This window comes from Bufo bufo, chromosome 2 (assembly GCF_905171765.1).
Source record: "Bufo bufo chromosome 2, aBufBuf1.1, whole genome shotgun sequence".
Taxonomy (NCBI): Eukaryota; Metazoa; Chordata; class Amphibia; order Anura; family Bufonidae; genus Bufo; species Bufo bufo.
This window is the reverse complement of record NC_053390.1, coordinates 259,254,949-259,278,687: the sequence shown is the minus strand read 5'-3', so window position 1 is coordinate 259,278,687 and position 23,739 is coordinate 259,254,949. Positions and strand designations below refer to the sequence as shown.

General features: G+C 42.0%; 1 protein-coding gene across 3 annotated transcripts in view; it reads left to right on the top strand.

The window, feature by feature from the left end:
• The window catches only part of BICDL1 (BICD family like cargo adaptor 1), a 122,090-nt gene that overhangs the window by 89,898 nt on the left and 8,453 nt on the right, over positions 1-23,739 (top strand). The window contains exons 4-10 of one of the 3 annotated variants that reach the window (XR_005776181.1): positions 607-753; positions 5,842-6,021; positions 8,264-8,482; positions 10,437-10,580; positions 10,736-10,866; positions 17,581-17,701; positions 22,005-22,112. Coding sequence is in view for 2 of the 3 variants with exons in the window: in XM_040416518.1 (XP_040272452.1) it covers positions 607-753; positions 5,842-6,021; positions 8,264-8,482; positions 10,437-10,580; positions 10,736-10,866; positions 17,581-17,701; positions 22,005-22,055 (993 nt within the window). In the remaining variant the exon portion in view is untranslated. Of the gene's footprint in view, positions 1-606; positions 754-5,841; positions 6,022-8,263; positions 8,483-10,436; positions 10,581-10,735; positions 10,867-17,580; positions 17,702-22,004; positions 22,188-23,739 lie in introns of those variants that run through there. The other 2 variants (XM_040416518.1, XM_040416517.1) reach the window with 2 other exon arrangements.

The window sequence follows — 23,739 nt, the reverse complement described above, 5'->3', positions numbered from 1 at the left end:
ACCAGGGTCCAGGTGCATCTGCTTCCTCTGCGCCTCTTATAGCTACACTCCAGTATACATATATTGTCAGAGATCTTTATGCCTTGAGACAAGGGCAGGGTCAGATCCAGTGAGTACCTTCCCAACTTTTCTCTGATGAGATCCAGTCCTGTTTATGGCACAGAATATGTGGTTCTCACAAGGACTAGTGATTAATGAACCAATCTGAATGAAGGCAAACAGTTTTTCATGGAACACACCACCAGTTAGAATAATCTCTGCATATGCAAAATGAACAATGTGATCTCTATGTCTAGATGTTACATTGAAAGTAGGAATACAGAACCGAAACTCTAAAGTGTAGTGAGTCCCACCAAATGTGTACGGGGTCAAGGTGAAGAGTTAAGCAAGGGGTGAGGCTTACACGGCACTCTATCTCCTGACATTCCTGATCACTCCCACACCGCAGCTTGCTTCTGGTCCCTGGTTCTGCTCGCATTCTTTACCTCCCCCTTCTAGGTAGGCATCACACAAATTCCAGAAACGTTACTCTTTTCATTTCTGATTAGCATTACGCTGGCCTGTTTCTATCGTGTTTACCAGACTCCGATAATTTGTGATTTCCAGATAAAGATGCTTTCTGATCGGAAGCGGGAGCTGGAGCAGCAGCTGAGCACTATAATGGAAGAAAACAATCAACTTCAGGGAATCGTGGAGGAGCTGCACGACCGAGAGTTAACCCTGAGTCAACAGACCTGTGCCAAGGAAATCCAGGTAGATACAAGCTCTTGGACAACCCCTGTCCGTATACTATATCAGGAAATCATGGAATTGTTAATGGCACCCAAGCCGTGGACATGTCTAAAATGTCTATGATATAAAATTTCTTATACTAAAAAAAGAATAAGCTATGGAGAAGCCTGCTCCATTTTTGTACTTTAGACTGATAAATATATATATCAAAACTGTGGCCAACAAGCTATGCGCTTTTTGAAAGACAAACTTCAGTAGTGTCATTAGCAGCCTTAGCTTTTTGAGGAATATGGCTCAGATCTGTTGTCAGAAGCCCTAAGATTCACACAAAGCTTTTAGATATCTTATTCACTGCATTTTTACCAGTCTTTTTTTTTTCAGTTTTGAGCGTCTTTTTGCTCTTAGCCTATGTATACTCATATTGCATTTTGATTTGTGTTCTTTTCTTTTTCTTTGCATTTTTATAGTCAGTGGTATTTACCCGTATTTTTCACCCTATAAGAAGCACCTAGGTTTTAGAGGAGGACAATAAGAAAAATATATTTTTCATTACACCTCAGGTCAGACCACCAATCAGACCCCCAATGTTAATCAGACCTCAGCTGACAGCCCCAATCAGACCCCCAATGTTAATAAGACCCCAATAATACCTCAAATCAGACCCCCAATCAGACCCCAGCTCAGACCCCAATGTAAATGACCCCCAATCAGACCTCTGATAACAGTCCCATGCCTCTCATCAGCCCCCATAATCAGCCCTTATGCTAGTCATCACCATTATGCCTCTCATCCGGCCCCATAATCAGCCCTTATGCCTCTCATCACCATTATGCCTCTCAGCCCCGATTATCAGTCATTATGCCTCTCAGCCCCCATTTTGCCTCTCAGCCCCCATTATCAGCCATTATGCCTCTCAGCCCCCATTTTCAGCCATTATGCCTCTCAGCCCCCATTATGCCTTTCAGCCCCCATCATCAGCCATTATGCCTCTCAGCCCCCATTATGCCTCTCAGCTCCCATTATGCCTCTCAGCTCCCATTATGCCTCTCAGCTCCCATTATGCCTCTCAGCTTCCATTATGCCTCTCAGCCCCCATTATGCCCCCAGCAGCCTCATGTTTTATAAAATAAAAAAACACTTACCTGTCCTGCTCCTGGACACGCCGCTCCTCACCTGCATCGCAATCCTCTTCCTCCTGCTGTCGGCTGTGCTGTAATCTGACGCGCACTGCGTGAGGTCACAGAGCGCCCTCACGCTGTGCGCAGCCTTCACAGCCGACAGCCGAGGACCAGGAAGCGGTAAGTACAGAGCCTTCACCACTTCCTGGTCCTCCGGTACTAATGAGCGCTTCCATAATGGAAGCGCTCATTAGTATTTGCCCCATAAGACGCAGGGGCATTTTTCCCACACTTTTGGGGGGAAAAGGTGCGTCTTATGGGGCAAAAAATTTGGTAATAAAAAAAACAGCATCTTCTGGATTTGATTTTTTTTTATGATGTTTTTCTCCATTGGTTGCTAAAGGCTTTTTAATATGCATTTATAAAATACAACTTATGAAACTACTGTTTAAATTTGACATTAGTGTGTCATTTAAATGTGCTGACATACCTACAACTAACGGCCCTTTTATACAGGCCAGTGATCTGGAATGAGTATTCGTACAAACGATCAGAAACCCGTCTAAACGTCCCAGCGATCACCTGACAAACAAGCAAATGTTTGTTCATTGGCTGATCACATCATGTATATTAATACAGAAATAATTGTTTGTCGGCCACCCAACTGCTTATGTAAACAGGGGACATGCTGTCGACAGTATAACAATATATGCAAACTGTAAAGGAGGAGTAACAATCATACTAATGATCGTTCATCCCCTTGTTTATATGTCGATCAGCACTTTTTTTGGGCTGAAAGCTGCCCATGTAAAAAGACTATAAAGAAATCAATGATTGCAACAGTAAATGATAGAAAGTGGTGCTCCCAAGGTCAATTAGAAAACATGAATTCCCCTAAGGGAGCAAAAATGGAGCTAAAATATAACTTTTACTGGTAATTATTAAAACCTAGCACCACAGTCAAGGGATAATATATATGGCTTAGAAATATGGAACAGTCTTACCATTCCGACGTAACCCCGATAGGGACAGGCCAAGCGTAGTAAAGGAGATACACCATGTCTAGGCGAGTAACTTGGTATGGTCGTTGGTAGATTCAGAGTGTAGACAACGCAGGAAACTGGTATCCCTAGTTCTCCCTGGATGGGGAATGGGGATATGGCTGGTACAGCCCTGCCTGTCTATACAGAGTACCTGCCCCGCAAGGGGCGACCCCGTCCGGATACCTGAGCCTGGAATAGGGAGGTATCCCTAATGTGCCCTATAGGATAGTTCCCGACGTGTCACGTTTCAAGTAACCATCCTTAGATCAGCTGATTCATAGGATACAAAGCTGGGACATCAATGGTCCCTTACAGATGGTACACCCCACAAGTGGCTGGGGGAACACCTATGGAACAGCTGAATTCGTTCCAACAGCTGCGCCATGTAAAAAGACCTTGGTTAAGTGATGCTTTTAAACATATTTATAGTATAGTTTTATACATGTTTATTTTACAAAATTTTGCTTGTCTTCAAGTAAATGACTTTTTCTTTTTCATAAGTCGGAATTTATTAGCATTCCTCTAAAACCTTACATGACTTGATTACAGCATTAACATTCCATTTTTTTAATCCTCTTTATGACTTGGACACAAATCCTTTTGTTTTTGTTTATTGCTTTGGTAAAAATGTAATAGCTAAAAAGTGTCAATTAAAAAAAAAAAAGCAATAACTTTGTGTCAATTTAGATTTGAAAGTTCAAAAAACATAAGAAAAGAAATAGAAGAAAATATGAAAATGATAACTACTAGAATAGTTTCTGGTATTGAACTGCATGGTGATCTGGAATCATACAAGACTTAGAAAAAGATGGAACAGAATCAATTAGAAATCTGACGATTTATGATATGAGAATAATTCGAGAGAATGCAGTTTTTTGTTCTTTGTAATATACAGCCAATAATCGTCAGCATGATAAAGCACAGAGCTTGATCTTTCTTCCTGCATTGACTACAGTTCTGGTCAAGTTACCTAAAGAGAACCTAACCTGTCTGTTTTAGTAGCTACTTTCATTTCCCATGTAATAACAGTTCTGGAGCATCTATTCTATGATGTGCTGTTCCAAATATTCCTGCTAGAAGTTATGAATGAATTGCTAGCAGTTTTCAGTGTAGATTCAGATGGGTTTTACCACTTGGGGTGTGTCCCTGCACAGTCTGACAGTGGCAGCACTGATTGGATAGTGTCAGACTGTGCAGGGACACCCCCTTCCCCAACTGGTAACACCCGGCTGGACCTTCATTGCAGACTGCTAGTAGTTTATTCGTAAACATTTTTTAGGAATAATTGCCCAGCACAGAATGATATGAAAGATGCTCCAGAATTGTTATTACATTGGGGGAATGCAATTAGTTACTGAAACAGACATATCAGTAGAGGTGACAGAGTTGACAAATGTTGTATAACTATATGTGCAGTCAAAGTAAAACCCCACTTTTTGAATTATAATAAATAAGTATATTACAGTTTTGCATAAGTAGGGTTTAGTCACACTGAAATTGGAAGATCCTTTCTCCCATCCGAGGATGTACACACCATACAGGGAGCCTATGTAATTCTTGTAAAGTGAGGAGGTGGGGAATTGGCCCTTTGGTCATGAAAAGGGAGTGAAAACGGCAAGAAACACGAGGCCCTTCTGTTCTTTGTGGTAACCCAGCCACATACAGTATGTAGGGATCTATTTGGGTCTTTGCTATGGGGCTTCTCTCTTCTGTGTACAGCAGAATATAATTTTGTATTCTGCTAAAGGTCTATGGATTGAGTGTGGGGGAAATCAGAAATTTAACAAAGACCAGCAAGGCTTTAAAAATAGGTCCAGGGCTTATAAAAATCTAATAAACCAAATAATTGGCCACACTATTTTCACGTGTAACTTCCCATTATCTCAGATGATTACAAAGCGTTGTCATAATTCAATCTTTCGCACCATCTGCAATATTCCTGTTATGTATGTCTCATTTACGCATTCATGTTTTTCTTTACTACAGTCTCAAGCAGCAAACACTAATGCAGGGTGCCAACCGGGGTGCAGCTGTTCTTTTAAAGACACTTCCAATCCCATTGGCAATTATCAGTGTTAAATATATTATAGCGCATTCAGTGCAGAACAATTAAAGCCTCTCCAACTGACAAACATGTTTTGTAGATATCTGTCATGTGAGTCACGTAGTACAGGGCCCAGGTTATATTTATATGGATATCCAATTGATGCAAATCGGGTATAGTATGAAATAAAAATGTGCCAGATGTATGACTATGTAACTGTCACAAGCTTTGACCTTACGGGCCCATTTACATGACCGTATGGCTGTGGTGCCCATATTGGGGACAGCAAATAGAGGTCTGCAATACACAGGGAGTTTTTTTTATATGAATTTAGGCTGGTTGATATGCCTATCTATATGTAGTGCTGGGCCATGTGCCACTTGTGCAGGGGGTGGGGGACTAGGGGTCCACCGGAAGGTTCCCCTGTGGGCCAGTCCAAGCCTGTATCTATATCTCTCTCTAATCAGCTAAGGAAATGGGAGGGGGGGGGGGGGGTTTATATTGCATATTTATAGTGCTTTTTATGAGTGGAATCTCTGGGGCTGTGGCCAGTGTATGAAGGGCTATTTTCTATGCAGGGGAGGAAGGGGTTAACAAGAGCTGCGTGCAGTGCATGCCTAGGAGATGCAGGTGACTGATCGCCATAAGGTGAAAAAATTACACGGGAGAGCAGCGTTTTTTAAAGGTGGTAATTACTCCAGATATTTTTATTTTTTTATTGTATTTATAGGATAACCCATGGGATAAAATCTGGAAATCCAGACATTGAGCAAATCTAGTAATAATTTAAAAGTAACATTTTTTGTTTTCTTGTCATAGAATCTTTTTTTTTTTTCATCCTTTAGTCAAATTCCTGAATATCCGTTTTTCTTATAAAAGCTGTGTGGATTTGCTTCTTCTGCAGCTGGGTGAGAGTCAGCTGGAGTTGGAAGAGCTACGGCATTCCTACCGGCAGCTGAAAATGAAAATGGAGGAGCTCAGAGAGGAGAAGTGTCTCCAACATCTAAACAGCACAAGTACCTCCCTGCTGTCAGAAATTGAACAGAGTATAGAGGCCGAAGAGCAGGAGCAGGAACGGGAGCAGGTAAATGCACCAGCTTTTACATTTATTGAAAAAATCCTTTGTCTAAGGCTACTTTCACACTAGTGTTTTTGCCTGATCCGGCAGGGTCCAGCAAAAGCGCTTCCGTTACTGATCATACAACCGTCTGCATCCTTTATGAACGGATCCGGTTGTATTATCTTTAACATTGCCAAGACGGATCCGTCATTAACTCCATTGAAAGTCAATGGGAGACGGATCCGTTTTCTATTGTGCCAGAGAAAAGGATCCGTCCCCATTCACTTGCATTGTGGGTCATGACCATCTTGCTCCGCATCCCAGGACGGAAAGCAAAATACAACATGTTGCGGTTTGCTCTCCGGTCTGGGAACGCAACTAAATGAAACGGAATGCATTTTGGAGCACTCCGTTCTGTTCAGTTGAATGGGGACAAAACAAGCGTTTTTCCCGGTATTGAGCCCCTATGACGGATCTCAATACTAGAAAACTAAAACGCTAGTGTGAAAATAGCCTAATACCTGAGGGTCCAGAAATCTTTCTGCAATAACAATGCTGTTCTCAGCAACTGCAGTTCTTCAGGCAGCTCTTTTTCCACAGCTGGCTTTTTTGGATCATAAATGGTCTAAGGTCTCGTTATAACTATATTTGTGATCCGTGCGATATGGTAGTTTATGTATATTTTTGTAGCAGAATGGATTTTAAAAAAGACACGGCAACTGGTATAGAAAGGCATAGCTTTCCCTTAGAAACACTCTTTTAATGCTTTTAGCGAAATACCTGGTTCCACCATGTTGAACTATACATCCCATAATACAGTTCCATAATGTGCACAATACTTTAAACATTGCCACAAAATGTAATAACTATGGTTGTTTCTAAACTTTAGATGATGATCTATCACATTTCTTTAAAGTTATGCATAACAATTGTGGATAAAATCCTTGAGACTCCTTAATGAGTAATCACCGTTAGCTGGGCAGCGCCCACCCACGTGATTTCAGGTGGTCACTTAGAAACAAGCAAATGTGACCATGCTCAGTGTGATATCTTTTTATGCTACAGAAGAATGCCACCAAATGTATTGCAGGAGGTGAATGTGTATGGACAGTACATGTTTTTCAGTACGGAAAACTCGGGACAGACAATAACTTGTAGACTTTTCTAAGCTTTTAACATAGCATTTAGGGAGTTTCATACTGTATGCAAGGCAGTACGATTTACAACCAAATTGTCAATGGTTATGGGAAACCGGGATATGTCAGATTGTAAGCACTTTTGACCATAAATAACCGTTGACAGCAGTAGGTGGGGTCGGGAAAGAAGAGGACAAATATATCTTTTGTGGAACATTTCTTCTGCCAAATTCTGCTCCTGCAAGTGCCCAGGGCGGAGCTTCACTCTGACGTGCTCTCTGCATTGGGCTAATTCACAGAGCCCCTCCCATCTGCATGACAGCTGTAGAATCCTACCAGGAGACCACTAATGGTCATCAGCTCAATGCAGAGAGCGCATCACAGTGAAGCCCTGCCCAGGGCAATTGCAGGAGCAGAATTTGGCAGAAGAAAACTTCCTATTCTTACTATTCCAGTTGAGAAAAGCTCCATGAAAGGTATATTTCACCTGCTCTCCCAAGCCCCTATCTAGTGCTGTCACCAGTTAAGCATGGCCTTATCTCGAATGATAAGAGAGACCAGAAAGTCCTGGGAACCACTTGTCCCCATTATTGGTTGGCAAACAACTAATGTCTATAGCCATTTTAAGGTTTGTATGTGTAGATTTTGGCAAATCAGGCCATGATGAAGGTGAGGGAAGGTAAGATTGAACATATATTGTGGAACAGAGGATATTTTAAATTTCATTATCCTTTTCTTTATGTTTCAAGATGATCTGATAATAACAAAGGCCAGCTACCAGGAAACGTATTACTAGTGGCCTCTATGTCATCTAGACACAGATTGTTTTACAATAACATGTCTGCTGCTCCAAAGGCAGAATAGAATGAAAAAAACTGAAAATATTATGTATTACATTTTTATAACATTGAGGTCACATACAAGTGGATCAAGAAAATTCACAACACTGTGCAGTGTGAATGCGCAGTGGGAAACACTGCCCTAAGCCTACAGTGAGTGAGATTCTGGATGAAGAAGAAGATATTTTGTATGATAGTTTATATTATCTATTATGTATTACTTATTATATAGTTGGGTATTGTGGATCCTGTAGTACATTAACCTGGCCAGTGTTTTGCTTGCACTTTCAGTTGAGGCTGCAGCTGTGGGAAGCACATTGTCAGGTCCGATCTCTTTGCTGCCAACTTAGGGGAAATGAAAGTGCAGATTCTGCAGTGTCCACTGACTCCTCTATGGATGAATCCTCTGAAACCTCATCTGCCAAAGACGTGCCAGCCGGGAGCCTCCGCACTGCCCTGAGTGAACTGAAGAGCCTTATATTAAGCATACTGGATACTTGTGAAGCAGCGGTACTTCATACATTATACAGCTACAAACGTTTGGTTTTGGGTGACAAAAATATCATATACTGTATTTCCTTTAGTTGTGAGAATAGCAAAATGACCATAAATGAGAGTCATGTGATTATAGTAACATAGTATATAATGCCGAAAAAAAGAAATTTGTCCATCCAGTTCGGCCTGTTATCCTGCAAGTTGATCCAGAGGAAGGAAAAAAAAAAACTGTCAGGTAGAAGCCAATTTTCCCCACTTAAGGGGGAAAAAATTCCTTCCCGACTCCAATCAGGTAATCAGAATAACTCCCTGGATCAACGACCCCTCTCTAGTAGCTATAGCCTGTAATATTATTACACTCCAGAAATACATCCAGGCCCCCCTTGAACTCTTTTAGTGAACTCACCATCACCACCTCCTCAGGCAGAGAGTTCCATAGTCTCATTGCTCTTACCGTAAAGAACCCTCTTCTATGTTTGTGTACAAACCTTCTTTCCTCCAGATGCAGAGGATGTCCCCTCGTCACAGTCACAGTCCTGGGGATAAATAGATGATGGGAGAGATCTCTGTACTAACACCTGATATATTTAGACATAGTTATTAGATATCCCCTCAGTCATCTTTTTTCTAAAGTGAATAACCCTAATTTTGATAATCTTTCAGGGTACTGTAGTTGCCCCATTCCAGTTATTACTTTAGTTGCCCTCCTCTGGACCTTCTCCAGCTCTGCTATGTCTGCCTTGTTCACAGGAGCCCAGAACTGTACACAGTACTCCATGTGTGGTCTGACTAGCGATTTGTAAAGTGGTAGGACTATGTTCTTATCACGGGCATCTATGCCCCTTTTGATGCAACCCATTATCTTATTGGCCTTGGCAGCAGCTGCTTGACACTGGTTTTTACTGCTTAGTTTGCTGTTTATTAAAATTCCTAGATCCTTTTCCATGTCAGTGTTACCCAGTGTTTTACCATTTAGTATGTATTGGTGACAAGTATTTTTCCTTCCCATGTGCATAACCGTACATTTGTCAGTGTTAAACCTCATTTGCCACTTCTCTGCCTAAGCCTCTAATCTATCCAGATCCATCTGTAGCTGTATATTGTCCTCTTCATTGTTAATTACTTTACACAGTTTAGTGTCATCTGGAAAAATTTATATTTTACTTTGCAAGCCTTCTACAGGATCATTAATAACTATATTGAAGAGGATAGGGCCCAATACTGACCCCTGAGGTACCCCACTAGTGACAGTGACCCAATCTGAGTGTGTGACATTAATAACCACCCTCTGTTTTCTATCACTCAGCCAGTTACTTACCCACATACAGACATTTAATCCCAGTCCGAGCATTCTCATTTTATATTCTAACCTTTTATGTGGTACAGTGTCAAATGCTTTGGCGAAGTCCAGATATACATCTATTGATTCGCCGCTGTCAAGTCTAGAACTTACCTCCTCATAGAAACTGATTAAATTAGTTTGACATGACGATCCCTCATGAAGCCATGCTGATATGATGTTATTTGCTTGTTTTCATTGAGATCCTCCAAGATAGCATCTCTTAGAAAACCTTCAAACAGTTTACCCACAACAGATGTTAAACTTACCGGCCTATAGTTTCATGTATAGCATTATAATTAAGTATAAAACATATACAATGACCAATGATGGCAAAAGGCCTCAACGATAGTTCTTAGGCGCCCAATTTACTTCCCATTTTTACTGATGAACACTGTGTAACCCATAATATTGCTACCCCCTTTAAAGTCCTATAATCTTGGCTTGAAAATGAGAAAACACTGGCCGATATGTAAATCTGTTTACAATGAACAGCGATTGTTGCCATCAAAGAGTAGAGTAGTAGTGACATATGTAAGGTCTAGGTAAATACTAGTTTATTTCACACTTCAGGTTTATCATTATTTGTATGCTTATTTAATACATTATCTCATCACTTTTGCATTATAGAGTTCACGAAAATGTGAAGACGATGGTTTGGAGGAACAAATCAAACGAACAAGTGAAGACTCAAAAGCTCTGAGGGAGCTCTTACAAGGAGAACAAGTAAGAATGAAGCAAACTTTTGAGGAGCTACAACAGCTTCACAAACAGGTACAACCTAAAGAAGACATTGTTCATCTTGACCATGGAACCTGTCACTAAATAATACTAGCTGCAGTTAGGACAGCATGGTCTTGCTGACAGGTTCCCTTTACTATTTGGGATTCAGTATTGGCTTCTAACTACAATATCATGTTTTCTGGCAGGTAACCTTATTAAGTGTGGAAATGTCTGCACTGAAAGAAGAACGAGACCACCTCCTGGAGCTTACCCAGAATAATGATACAAATGATCAGCTGCTGAAGGCCATAAAGGATCGAGATGAAGCTATAGCCAAGTAATCAGAATTTCTCAACATTAACTGTATCAGACTTGTGGAAATATTTCCAAAACACAGCATGCTGTAGCTCTTACAATTTTTTCAGGTGTTCACTTAAGGGGAAAAACACCATAAATAAACACAGTTTTTGCAAAAAACACCACAAATAAACACAGTTTTTGCAAAAAACACCACAAAAAACCCACAAAAAAAACAAAAAACACAGGTGCCCAAATTAATGCATGCGGTTATTCTGGCGTTCAAAATTCATGTGTGTAAAGATCTTTTTTGAGAAACTTGTGTTGTCTCATGAACTCTTTCATATGAGTTCATGCATCATTCTTTTCTCATATTTTACTAGTATATTCATTTAGGTTTTACCTGATTAACATTGGAAGGTAACTTAGGATTGGCAAAGCTCAACAACAGATGACTGGCATAGCTCACCAGTTCCTAACAAGGGGTTGCACCATCTCAGCCATTCATGCCTGAGATGGGAATAACCCTCAGTATGTGTCAGCCTTGGAAGGCAGAGTTACCGAAATGGTGTACTTTCCAATCACTGCTTACTCTGGGTTATTCAGCTTTTCATGGCCCAGATAAATGGTTTTACTGAGGTTTTTATGTTTTTTTTTTTCTTAGCAGATATTCTCATATGGTTGCTTACCTCATGTACATCTTCTTAATGCCTTTTTTTTGGACCTTCCTGACCTATTTTCATCATGTAAACAAATACTCTGGTTTACATCCTGTATGTAGTACTTCCTGTTGCTGTATCCAACCAAACCCATGATGCTCTTCTCCTTTCTCTGCCACAGCCCCAGCTCCACCCCTAACAATGACCCCATTTCGGAAAGTAGACACCCTAAGATATTCGCTAATAGGCATAGTGAGTTCATAGAACTTTTTATTTTTTGTCACAAGTTAGCGGAAAATGATGATTTTTTTTTTGATTTTTTTTTTCTTACAAAGTCTCATATTCCACTAACTTGTGACAAAAAATAAAAAGTTCTATGAACTCACTATGCCCATCACGAAATACCTTGGGGTCTCTTCTTTCCAAAATGGGGTCACTTGTGGGGTAGTTATACTGCCCTGGCATTCTAGGGGCCCAAATGTGTGGTAAGGAGTTTGAAATCAAATTCTGTAAAAAATGACCAGTGAAATCCGAAAGGTGCTCTTTGGAATATGGGCCCTTTTGCCCACCTAGGCTGCAAAAAAGTGTCACACATCTGGTATCCCTGTATTCAGGAGAAGTTGAGGAATGTGTTTTGGGGTGTCTTTTTACATATACCCATGCTGGGTGAGATAAATATCTTGGTCAAATGCCAACTTTGTATAAAAAAAATGGGAAAAGTTGTCTTTTGCCAAGATATTTCTCTCACCCAGCATGGGTATATGTAAAATGACACCCCAAAACACATTCCCCAACTTCTCCTGAGTACGGAGATACCAGATGTGTGACACTTTTTTGCAGCCTAGGTGGGCAAAGGGGCCCATATTCCAAAGAGCACCTTTCGGATTTCACTGGTCATTTTTTACAGAATTTGATTTCAAACTCCTTACCACACATTTGGGCCCCTAGAATGCCAGGGCAGTATAACTACCCCACAAGTGACCCCATTTTGGAAAGAAGACACCCCAATGTATTCGCTGATGGGCATAGTGAGTTCATGGAAGTTTTTATTTTTTGTCACAAGTTAGTGGAATATGAGACGTTGTAAGAAAAAAATAAAGAAAAAAAAAATCATCATTTTCCACTAACTTGTGACAAAAAATAAAAAATTCTAGGAACTCGCCATGCCCCTCACGGAATACCTTGGGGTGTCTTCTTTCCAAAATGGGGTCACTTGTGGGGTAGTTATACTGCCCTGGCATTTTCCAGGGGCCCTAATGTGTGGTAAGTAGGTAAATGACCTGTGAAATCCGAAAGGTGCTCTTTGGAATGTGGGCCCCTTTGCCCACCTAGGCTGCAAAAAAGTGTCACACATCTGGTATCTCCGTACTCAGGAGAAGTTGGGGAATGTGTTTTGGGGTATCATTTTACATATACCCATGCTGGGTGAGAGAAATATCTTGGCAAAAGACAACTTTTCCCATTTTTTTATACAAAGTTGGCATTTGACCAAGATATTTATCTCACCCAGCATGGGTATATGTAAAAAGACACCCCAAAACACATTCCTCAACTTCTCCTGAATACAGAGATACCAGATGTGTGACACTTTTTTGCAGCCTAGGTGGGCAAAGGGGCCCATATTCCAAAGAGCACCTTTCGGATTTCACTGGTCATTTTTTACAGAATTTGATTTCAAACTCCTTACCACACATTTGGGCCCCTAGAATGCCAGGGCAGTATAACTACCCCACAAGTGACCCCATTTTGGAAAGAAGACACCCCAAGGTATTCGCTGATGGGCATAGTGAGTTCATGGAAGTTTCTATTTTTTGTCACAAGTTAGTGGAATATGAGACTTTGTAAGAAAAAAAAAAATAAAAAAAAAATCATCATATTCCACTAACTTGTGACAAAAAATAAAAAATTCTAGGAACTCGCCATGCCCCTTACGGAATACCTTGGGGTGTCTTCTTTCCAAAATGGGGTCACTTGTGGGGTAGTTATACTGCCCTGGCATTTTCCAGGGGCCCTAATGTGTGGTAAGTAGGTAAATGACCTGTGAAATCCGAAAGGTGCTCTTTGGAATGTGGGCCCCTTTGCCCACCTAGGCTGCAAAAAAGTGTCACACATGTGGTATCTCCGTACTCGGGAGAAGTTGGGGAATGTGTTTTGGGGTGTCATTTTACATATACCCATGCTGGGTGAGATAAATATCTTGGTCAAATGCCAACTTTGTATAACAAAATGGGAAAAGTTGTCTTTTGCCAAGATATTTCTCTCACCCAGCATGGGTATATGTAAAATGACACCCCAAAACACATTCCCCAACTTCTCCTGAGTACGGCGATACCAGATGTGTGACACTTTTTTGCAGCCTAAATGCGCAAAGGGGCCCACATTCCTTTTATGAGGGCATTTTTAGACATTTGGATCCCAGACTTCTTCTCACGCTTTGGGGCCCCTAGAATGCCAGGGCAGTATAAATACCCCACATGTGACCCCATTTTGGAAAGAAGACACCCCAAGGTATTCAATGAGGGGCATGGCGAGTTCATAGAAATTATTTTTTTTTGGCACAAGTTAGCGGAAATTGATTTTATTTATTTTTTTCTCACAAAGTCTCCCTTTCCGCTAACTTGGGACAAAAATTTCAATCTTTCATGGACTCAATATGCCCCTCACGGAATACCTGGGGGTGTCTTCTTTCCGAAATGGGGTCACATGTGGGGTATTTATACTGCCCTGGCATTCTAGGGGCCCTAAAGCGTGAGAAGAAGTCTGGAATATAAATGTCTAAAAAATTTTACGCATTTGGATTCCGTGAGGGGTATGGTGACTTCATGTGAGATTTAATTTTTTGACACAAGTTAGTGGAATATGAGACTTTGTAAGAAAAAAAAAAAAAATTCCGCTAACTTGGGCCAAAAAAATGTCTGAATGGAGCCTTACAGAGGGGTGATCAATGACAGGGGGGGTGATCAATGACAGGGGGGTGATCAATGACAGGGGGGTGATCAATGACAGGGGGGTGATCAGGGAGTCTATATGGGGTGATCACCACAGTCATTGATCACGCCCCTGTAAGGCTACATTCAGACGTCCGTGTGCGTTTTGCGGATCTGATCCATCTATCAGTGGATCCGTAAAAATCATGCGGACATCTGAATGGAGCTTTACAGGGGGGTGATCAATGACAGGGGGGTAATCAATGACAGGGGGGTGATCAGGGAGTCTATATGGGGTGATCACCACAGTCATTGATCATGCCCCTGTAAGGCTCCATTCAGACGTCCGTGTGCGTTTTGCGGATCCGATCCATCTATCAGTGGATCCGTAAAAATCATGCGGACGTCTGAATGGAGCTTTACAGGGGGGTGATCAATGACAGGGGGGTGATCAGGGAGTCTATATGGGGTAATCACCACAGTCATTGATCATGCCCCTGTAAGGCTCCATTCAGACGTCCGTGTGCGTTTTGCGGATCCGATCCATCTATCAGTGGATCCGTAAAAATCATGCGGACATCTGAATGGAGCTTTACAGGGGGGTGATCAATGACAGGGGGGTGATCAGGGAGTCTATATGGGGTGATCACCACAGTCATTGATCATGCCCCTGTAAGGCTCCATTCAGACGTCCGTGTGCGTTTTGCGGATCCGATCCATCTATCAGTGGATCCGTAAAAATCATGCGGACGTCTGAATGGAGCTTTACAGGGGGGTGATCAATGACAGGGGGGTAATCAATGACAAGGGGGTGATCAGGGAGTCTATATGGGATGATCACCACAGTCATTGATCATGCCCCTGTAAGGCTCCATTCAGACGTCCGTGTGCGTTTTGCGGATCCGATCCATCTATCAGTGGATCCGTAAAAATCATGCGGACATCTGAATGGAGCTTTACAGGGGTGTGATCAATGACAGGGGGGTAATCAATGACAGGGGGGTGATCAGGGAGTCTATATGGGGTGATCAGGGGTGATCAAGGGTGAATAAGGGGTTAATAAGTGACGGGGGGGGGGGGTGTAGTGTAGTGTGGTGCTTGGTGCAACATATTACTGAGCTACCTGTGTCCTCTGGTGGTCGATCCAAACAAAGGGGACCACCAGAGGACCAGGTAGCAGGTATATTAGACGCTGTTATCATAACAGCGTCTAATATACCTGTTAGGGGTTAAAAAAATCACATCTCCAGCCTGCCAGCGAACGATCGCCGCTGGCAGGCTGGAGATCCACTTTCTTACCTTCCGTTCCTGTGAGCGCGCGCGCCTGTGTGCGCGCGTTCACAGGAAATCTCGGCCATCGCGAGAGGACGCGCCGGCGCGTCCACTCGGAATGAATCAACCACCTCCAGGACGCGTCTGTGCGTACAGCGGTCCGGAGGTGGTTAATATAACTGCCTACTTTTGTCCGCAAAACGCGGACAAGAATAGGACAGGTTATATTTTTTTTGCGGACCTCGGAACGGAGCAACGGATGCGGAAAGCACACGGAGTGCTGTCCGCATCTTTTGCGGCCCCATTGAAGTGAATGGGTCCGCATCTGAGCCGCCAAAACTGCGGCTCGGATGCGGACCAAAACAACGGCCGTGTGCATGAGGTCTTACACTGAACTTTTCATTAAAGGGGTTGTATCATACCAGACATTGGGGGCATATCGCTAGGATATGCCCCCAATGTCTTACAGGTGCAGGTCCTACCTGTGGGACCTGCTAATATATTTAGAACGGAGTCCGCAACGTGAAGGAGGGCGTACAGCGCATGTGCAGCTGCCCTCTATTCATTTATTCATTCCTATGGGATTGCTGAAAATAGCAGAAGCGCGCGCTCAGCTATTTTCAGCAGTCCCATTGAAATAAATGGAGAGCGCACCACGCTAGCGTGGCTACTGCTCCATTAACTTCTATGGGGCTTATGGAAATAGCCAAGCTATTTTCAGCAGTCCCATATAAGTGAATAGAAGGCAGCCGCCCATATGCGATGCTCCCTCCGTCACTTTGTGGACTTTGTCCTTGCGATATGCCCCCAATGTTTGAGATGGGGGCTTTAATATGCTTGGATACAACACTCTGTGAACAGCCAGCTTTTTTTAGCAATGACCTTTTGTGGCTTACCCTAGTTATGGAGGGTGTCAATGACTGTCTTCTGGACAACTGTGAAGTCAGCGGTCTTTCCCACGATTGTATAGCTTAGTGAACCAGACTGAGGGACCTCAATTTAGGCATGTGGCTTATGAAACCTTTGCTGGTGTTTTGTGTTGATTAGCTGATAGTGAGTGTGAGACCATGAGTCTACAATATTGAACTTTTTCACAATAATTTCCTGAGATACTGACTTTTGGGCTTTCATTAGGTGTAAGCCATAATCATCAGCATTAAAAGAAATAAAGCCTTGAAATAGATCATTCTGTGTGTAATGGATCTATATAATGAGTTTCATTTAGTGAATTGAATTACTGAAATAAATAAACTTTTCCATGATATTCTAATTTATTGAGATGCACCTGTATTAGGCTACTTTTACACTAGCGTTCGGGGTTCCGCTTGTGGGCTCCATTTGAAGGCTCTCACAAGCGGCCCCGAACGCATCCGTCCAGCCCCAATGCATTCTGAGTGGATGCGGATCCGCTCAGAATGCCTCAGTCTGGCTCCGCTTGGCCTCCGAAACGGATCCGTCCAGACTTACAATGTAAGTCAATGGGGACGGATCCGTTTGAAGTTGACACAATATGGTGCAATTTCAAACGGATCCGTCCCCCATTGACTTTCAATGTAAAGTCTGGACGGATCCGTCTGAACTACTTTCACACTTAGAATTTTTTCTGAACTATAATGCAGACGGATCCGTTCTGAACGGATCCAAACGTCTGCATTATAGGAGCGCATCCGTCTGTGCAGACACCAGACAGATCTGCTCCGAACGCAAGTGTGAAAGTAGCCTTAGGGAATCAAAACTAATGCTATTTCTCATCTTTGAGGCAAGTACAGGATTTCTGAGCTCATAAAATGCCATCACTTTACCATTATACTGGATTTTAGGTATATTTGTATATTTCTGTATGTTGTAAAAACAAAAGATCTTGTGCATTTATTATGAATGTTTTTTTTTATTCAGGAAAAACGCTGTGGAAATGGAGCTGGCAAAATGTAGAATTGATTTGATGTCACTGAACACTCAACTATTAGATGCCATTCAACAAAAGCTGAATCTGTCCCAGCAGCTGGAGGCTTGGCAGGTAGGGAGTGTATTTCTATATGCTGCTTGTTCTATAATAAACCAGTCTCTTATAAATGTTTAACTGTTTTATTGAGATTATTAATCTCAATATTCATAGAAGACTATATTTTTTTTTAACCGTTTTTCATTTTGGCAGTGCTGCGCCATTGAAAATTAGTTACAAAATATTGTCCTTATGAAGCAGTCAGGACAAATGATAAGACCTCCTATAGAGATAGGTAATCCATTATCAGCTCACTGCTGCTGTGAGTGGAAGATGATATATACAAGGTAATCCTCATGATAATAGTAGGTGTAGAATTGCTATGAAAGAATGACAACCTTAGGTGGAGATTTTGTGCAGGGTTTTTTCGCACAGATTTTAGTGTAGAAAAACCGGCGTGTAATAGAGTACCAGCAAAGTGAATGAGAGTTCCCAAATCTCCTGTACACTTTGCGTATTTTTTAAGTGCAGAAATCGACCTGCTGTGCGGATTTTCAAATCCGCAGCAAGTCATTTGTTTGCGCAATTCCACACCTTATGTGGAGGGATTTTACCCATAGACTTTTTAATGGAGTTATCATAAACAGAAAATCTGCAACAACAAAAAACGCACAGTGATAAATAGTGCAGATTTGTGTGAGGTTTTTAATGTGATTTTCGTGATGATTTCATGCAGATTTTCTGCATGCAAATCCGCAAGGTGAATTTACTTTTAGAGTGCTGTCACGCATTTTTGCCTGCGTTTTTCTGCACTTTGAAGGTTTTTTTCTGTAAAAACGACAGCTGAAGGTCTAGGTAAAATATGAAACAAAGGGCACACAAGCGTATTCTTGCTACTAGTTTTTGGTTTTAAAAACAAAGTATGCTGGAGCTTGTGGTGTTTTTTTCAGGTGTTTTCACATCACCTTGTCTATATGGGAAAGACACCATGAAGAAATTGCTAGTGGGCAAACACTATGGGGGAGATTTATCACAACTGGTTTAAAGGGAAACTGGCTTAGTTGCTCATAGCAACCAATCAGATTCCACCTTTCATTTTACAAAGGAGTTCTGAAAAATGAAAGGAGGAATGTGATTGGTTGCTGTGGGCAACTAAGACAGTTTTTCTTTACACCACTTTTGATAAATCTCCCAATGTTTACAAAAAGCCCTAAAAAAGTGGCAAAAACTCTAGGTGGCTAAAAAAAACGCACAAGGTTATCCTGGCATTTTTACAGCCCAGAAAATAGCCAGTGCAAATTCTTGTAAGGACCCTTATTCTATTGATAGTCCTAGATAAAGATGCCCACAGAAGAACACTGCATTGATTACTGTAATGTACGATGATCTAATGAAGTCACTACAGGGGAGCGTTCTCTGATTGGAGTGAATCTGTCTGCCATGCCCAAATGGGAGAGGGCAGGAAATAACGCATAGCATTCAGTATTTTTGCGGACCCATAGACTTCAATGGGGCCATGTCCTGATTTTCACGGACAAGTGTAGGACATGTTTCATTTGTTTTGCGGAACCGTGGAATAGAAAAGGGCCCCAAAGAAGTGAATTGGTCAGCATCTAATCCGCCAAAAAACGGATCCGCATTTTTGCAGATAGCATACGGCCGTCTGAATGAGCCCTAAGGGTCCATGCACACAGCCGTAGTTTCTGTCCGCATCTGCGGATCGGATGTGGACCCATTCATTTCAATCGGGCTGCAAAAGCTGCAGACAGAACTGAACTGTAATTCTGTACTGTGTGAACTAAGGCTATATATGAACTGTGTATCTTGAGATGAATCACGAACTTCTATCATATTCTTTGTAGCATTATTTATACAAATGATCGCAAAATGCATTAAAAAAGCAACATGTGAGCATGCCCTAAACATGAGTTTTTTTGCTATTAAATACAATCTTTATTTAATTTCAGGTGCTCAGTTAAATGGACTTTAAAGGTACGACCACATGGCGCAGTTGCGACGCAGCCACAACGGGCTCTAATTAAACAATGAAGGAGTTGTTTATTTTGCCTGCTTTGTTACTGGCCATGCAGCACCTTCAATACCACGTGGCTGTTAACAATGCAGATTGACTAAACAGCGCGGTCTTCGTTAGTGCCCAATACTCAACCGCTGTGCAGCCTTGCTGTGTGGTTGTATCCTTAGGCCTAGTTCACATTTCAGTGATTTGATCAGTTTTTTTCATCAGTAATTGTTAGCCAAAACCAGGTGCAGGTTAAAAACACAGAACAGGTATAAAGCCTCATGCACACGACCGTTGTGTGTTTTGCAGTCCGCAAATTGTAGATCCGCAAAACACGGATGGCGTTCGTGTTCGACAGCCATTGATGTAATTGCCTATTCTTGTCCACACGACCAAAACAACAGTCGTGTGCATGTCGCCTAAGGCTGGGTTCACACGAGCGGATGCCGTGCGTGACATCCGCTCCGTGAATGACAGCCAAGACACGATGCAGACTGCAGAGGCACGGAGAATTAACATGATTGATAATGCTTCGTGCCTCTCTGTGACCTCTTTACTACGAAATCACAGTGACAACTTTATCTCATAGTGATTTCGTAGTAAAGAGGTCACAGAGAGGCACGGAGCATTATCAGTCATGTTAATGCTCCGTGCCTCTGCAGTCTGCATCGGGTCTTGGCACTCTTTCACGGAGTGGATGCCTCGCACGGCATCCGCTCGTGTGAACCCAGCCTAAATCTTTCCATCATACCTTCTCTCTGTGAATTTCCCCCAAATTCTTCAGTGGCCTTTTCTTGACAATCCTTTCAAGGCTGCAGTTATCCCTGTTGCTTGTGCACCTTTTTCTACCACACTTTCTCCTTAGGCTACATGCACACGACCGTTGTGTGTTTTGCAGTCCGCAAATCGCGGATCCACAAAACACGGATGGCGTGCATGTGTGTTCCGCAATTTGCGGAACGGCACGGACAGCCTTTAATATAACTGCCTATTGTCTGCAAAACCACGGAACAGAGCAACGGATGCGGACAGCATCCGTTTTGCGACCCCATTAAAGCGAATGGGTCCGCATTCAAGCTGCAAAAAATGCGGCTCGGATACGGACCAAAACAACGGTCGTGTGCATGAGGCCTAAATCTTTCCATCATACCTTCTCTCTGTGTAGCCTTCACGCCTGGTTTTGTGTCATAATCACTGATGGAAATCACTGACCAAACACTGACTGTGTTAACTAGGCCTTAGCGCTCATTCGGACGGCCGTATGAATGAGTCCGCATCCGTTCTGTAATTTTGAGGAACGGGTGCGGACGCATTCATTTAAATGGGCCCGCAAAAGATGCGGACAGCACACCGTGTGCTGTCCGCATCCGTGGTTCCGTTTCACAGCTCCGGATAGAGCTTGTCCTATTCTTGTCTGCAATTGCGGAAAAGAATAGGCATTTTCTAGTAGGGTTGCGGCCATGTGCGGTCCGCAAATTGCGGAACGCACACGGTCGGTTTTCATGTTTTGCGGATCCGCACTATTGCCGTCTGAAAGGGCCCTTACCCAGATAAATTATATTTCCCTTTAACTGATAACCCTTAGGGCAAGGCTAGGGTGCCTTCACACGCGGCAGATTTTCAGTTCCATCCATTTGAATGGGGCGGCAACCACGTGGATTTCTGCAAACCTCGTTAAGGTGAACGGAACGGATCTTCAGTCGTCAAATTTTGTGCCATCTGCTGCGTATGACGGCACACCTACATGACATCTAAAAGAAAGAATTGTATCTTTCATCAATATCTGATGCCAAATGCATTGACACATTGGTCTACATCTGTGTTTATTCTGGGGGTTCTGGAACACATACAAGTGTACAGTGCATTCTTTTTGAAGCATTTTTTTTTTACTTCTTCTGATTGGATAACTGATGCATAGGAATACAATACAGGTACAGTACACACGTGACAGACATCTCTGCCGGTGTGCCCTTCATGAGAATGCATTTATATGTGCACTCAATACAGAAACTATCCCATATATCCATGGATTTACAGTGGATCGCAAATCTGCCAGGTATACCCTAATTTGCATCCGTTTTTCAATCAGAATTTTTTAATGCACATTAAAGAGACATTAAAGACCATGATAAATTGAATGTAAAACGAATGCAGACCGATGTCATTTTGTGCAATACATGACAGATCCAATCAAAGACATACCATGCTGCCTTTGTGTGTCCTGGATGCATTTTGGCATCATAAACCCCATAAAAATAAATAGGATGTGTTCCTTTATGGCAAAATTCTAGAGTGAAGTAGTTTAAGATCGGTTCCAATGCACTACATCTTCACATCTCTCTTGTTTCTGGGCTCTAGTTTGCTTCCTCAGGGCTTTTCACTATCTGGCTCCTTTGGTTTCTGATCTAATGGCCTTTCTCAGTTCCAGTTCGACAACTTTAATCATACACCCCTCCTGCCTTAGAGGTGAGATTTCGTCTGCATCAGTGTATGTGGCTTACCCATCATGTTGGACCATCATTAATCTCACCAAAGGCATTTTTAATTGATGGCCATGTGTCTGCTGTATCCATTTCATAGTGCCAAGCTGTCATGTGATCACTGCATCCCACCTCTTGGCTCTTAGTTTTATGCATAAGTTGTCACATTTGTTTAAAAGGGTAAAACAAACATACACTGTATGTAAGGAGAGCAAAAAATATATACTAGTCCATCTTCAGAAGAAGGAATGCAAATCAGCTCTTAGTAAGTTCTGCAAGGTAGCTATCCTAGAAGTCACTGTTCAACCTTTTAAACAGGCAGCGAGACGTGGGCAATTTTATTTGGCTTGTAAAAAAAAATTCTCATTAAATTCATGCATTTTTATTTATTTTTTACAGGTGTTTTTTAGGCAAAGTTTCATTTACAGACTTTTTTTCCTGTAGCTAAGTCTTGTGTGCTCTGTGCTTTTTATTTCCCATAGACTTTCAGCTAACATCTGGAGCTGGCATTTTTGCTGCAAAACTCCAGAAACAATCCTATGGCCTCTTTCACACGAGCGTGACGGATTAGGTCCGGATGCATTCAGTGAAACTCGCACCATTTTTCAAGCAAGTTCAGTCAGTTTTTTCCGCACGGGTACAATGCGTTTTTCACGCGCGTGATTAAAAAAAATAAAGGTTTACAAACAACATCTCCTAGCAACCATCAGTGGAAAAACGCATTGCATCCGCACTTGCTTCCGGATGCAATGCGTTTTTCACTAAAGCCCCATTCACATCTATGGGGCCAGGGCTGCGTGAAAAACGCAGAATATAGAACATGCTGCGTTTTTCACGCAGCGCAGAATTGATGCGAGAGAAAAAATGTACACAGACCCATTGAAATGAATGGGTCAGGATTCAGTGCAGGTGCTATGCGTTCACATCACGCATTGCACCCACGTGGAAAACTCGCTCGTGTGAAAGGGGCCTAAAGGTGAATTCACACATAGGTTTTTAATGACACTTTTGGAATTTATAATTTTTTTTTTTTTTTTAAGAAGTGTTTTTGCACACATTTTTGGTGCTGGCATTTTGGTTAGCTGCTTTTTTTTCTTTTTTTTTTTTACAGCACGTTGAAGCTTTTTTCTGCCATTTTGACATCTGTATAGCAAAAAAAGAAAAGTGGTTCACACAGTTGTTTAGGAAAACACGCAAATAACACCAAAAGAAATGTGTTTGAAGGGGCCATCCAGTTTTTTTTTTATCTCCTCTTGGCCACAGAATTACAAGAATTTCATATATGATTTTTAATTTTTTCTTAACCTTACCCCAGTCTAGTTATGTTGCTGGCAGTTCTGGGATCACAGGCATGTGATCATAGCCTGGTTTCAGCCTACATTGTTCGCAGGTTGGGTGTGCGGCAGCCTTAGTTACAGAGAGCTGCTATTGAATGCAGGAAAATGGGGGTAGTCAGAGGGGCAGTATACCTTACAAGGCCCTGTTCTTGTAGCAATAGAACCAGCATATGATAACAAATCTTGAAAATAAAGAAGTAAAGAAATCAGCAACATAACGCAGCATGAAATAAAAATAAAATAAAAAAAATTATGTCACAATGACAAATCCACATA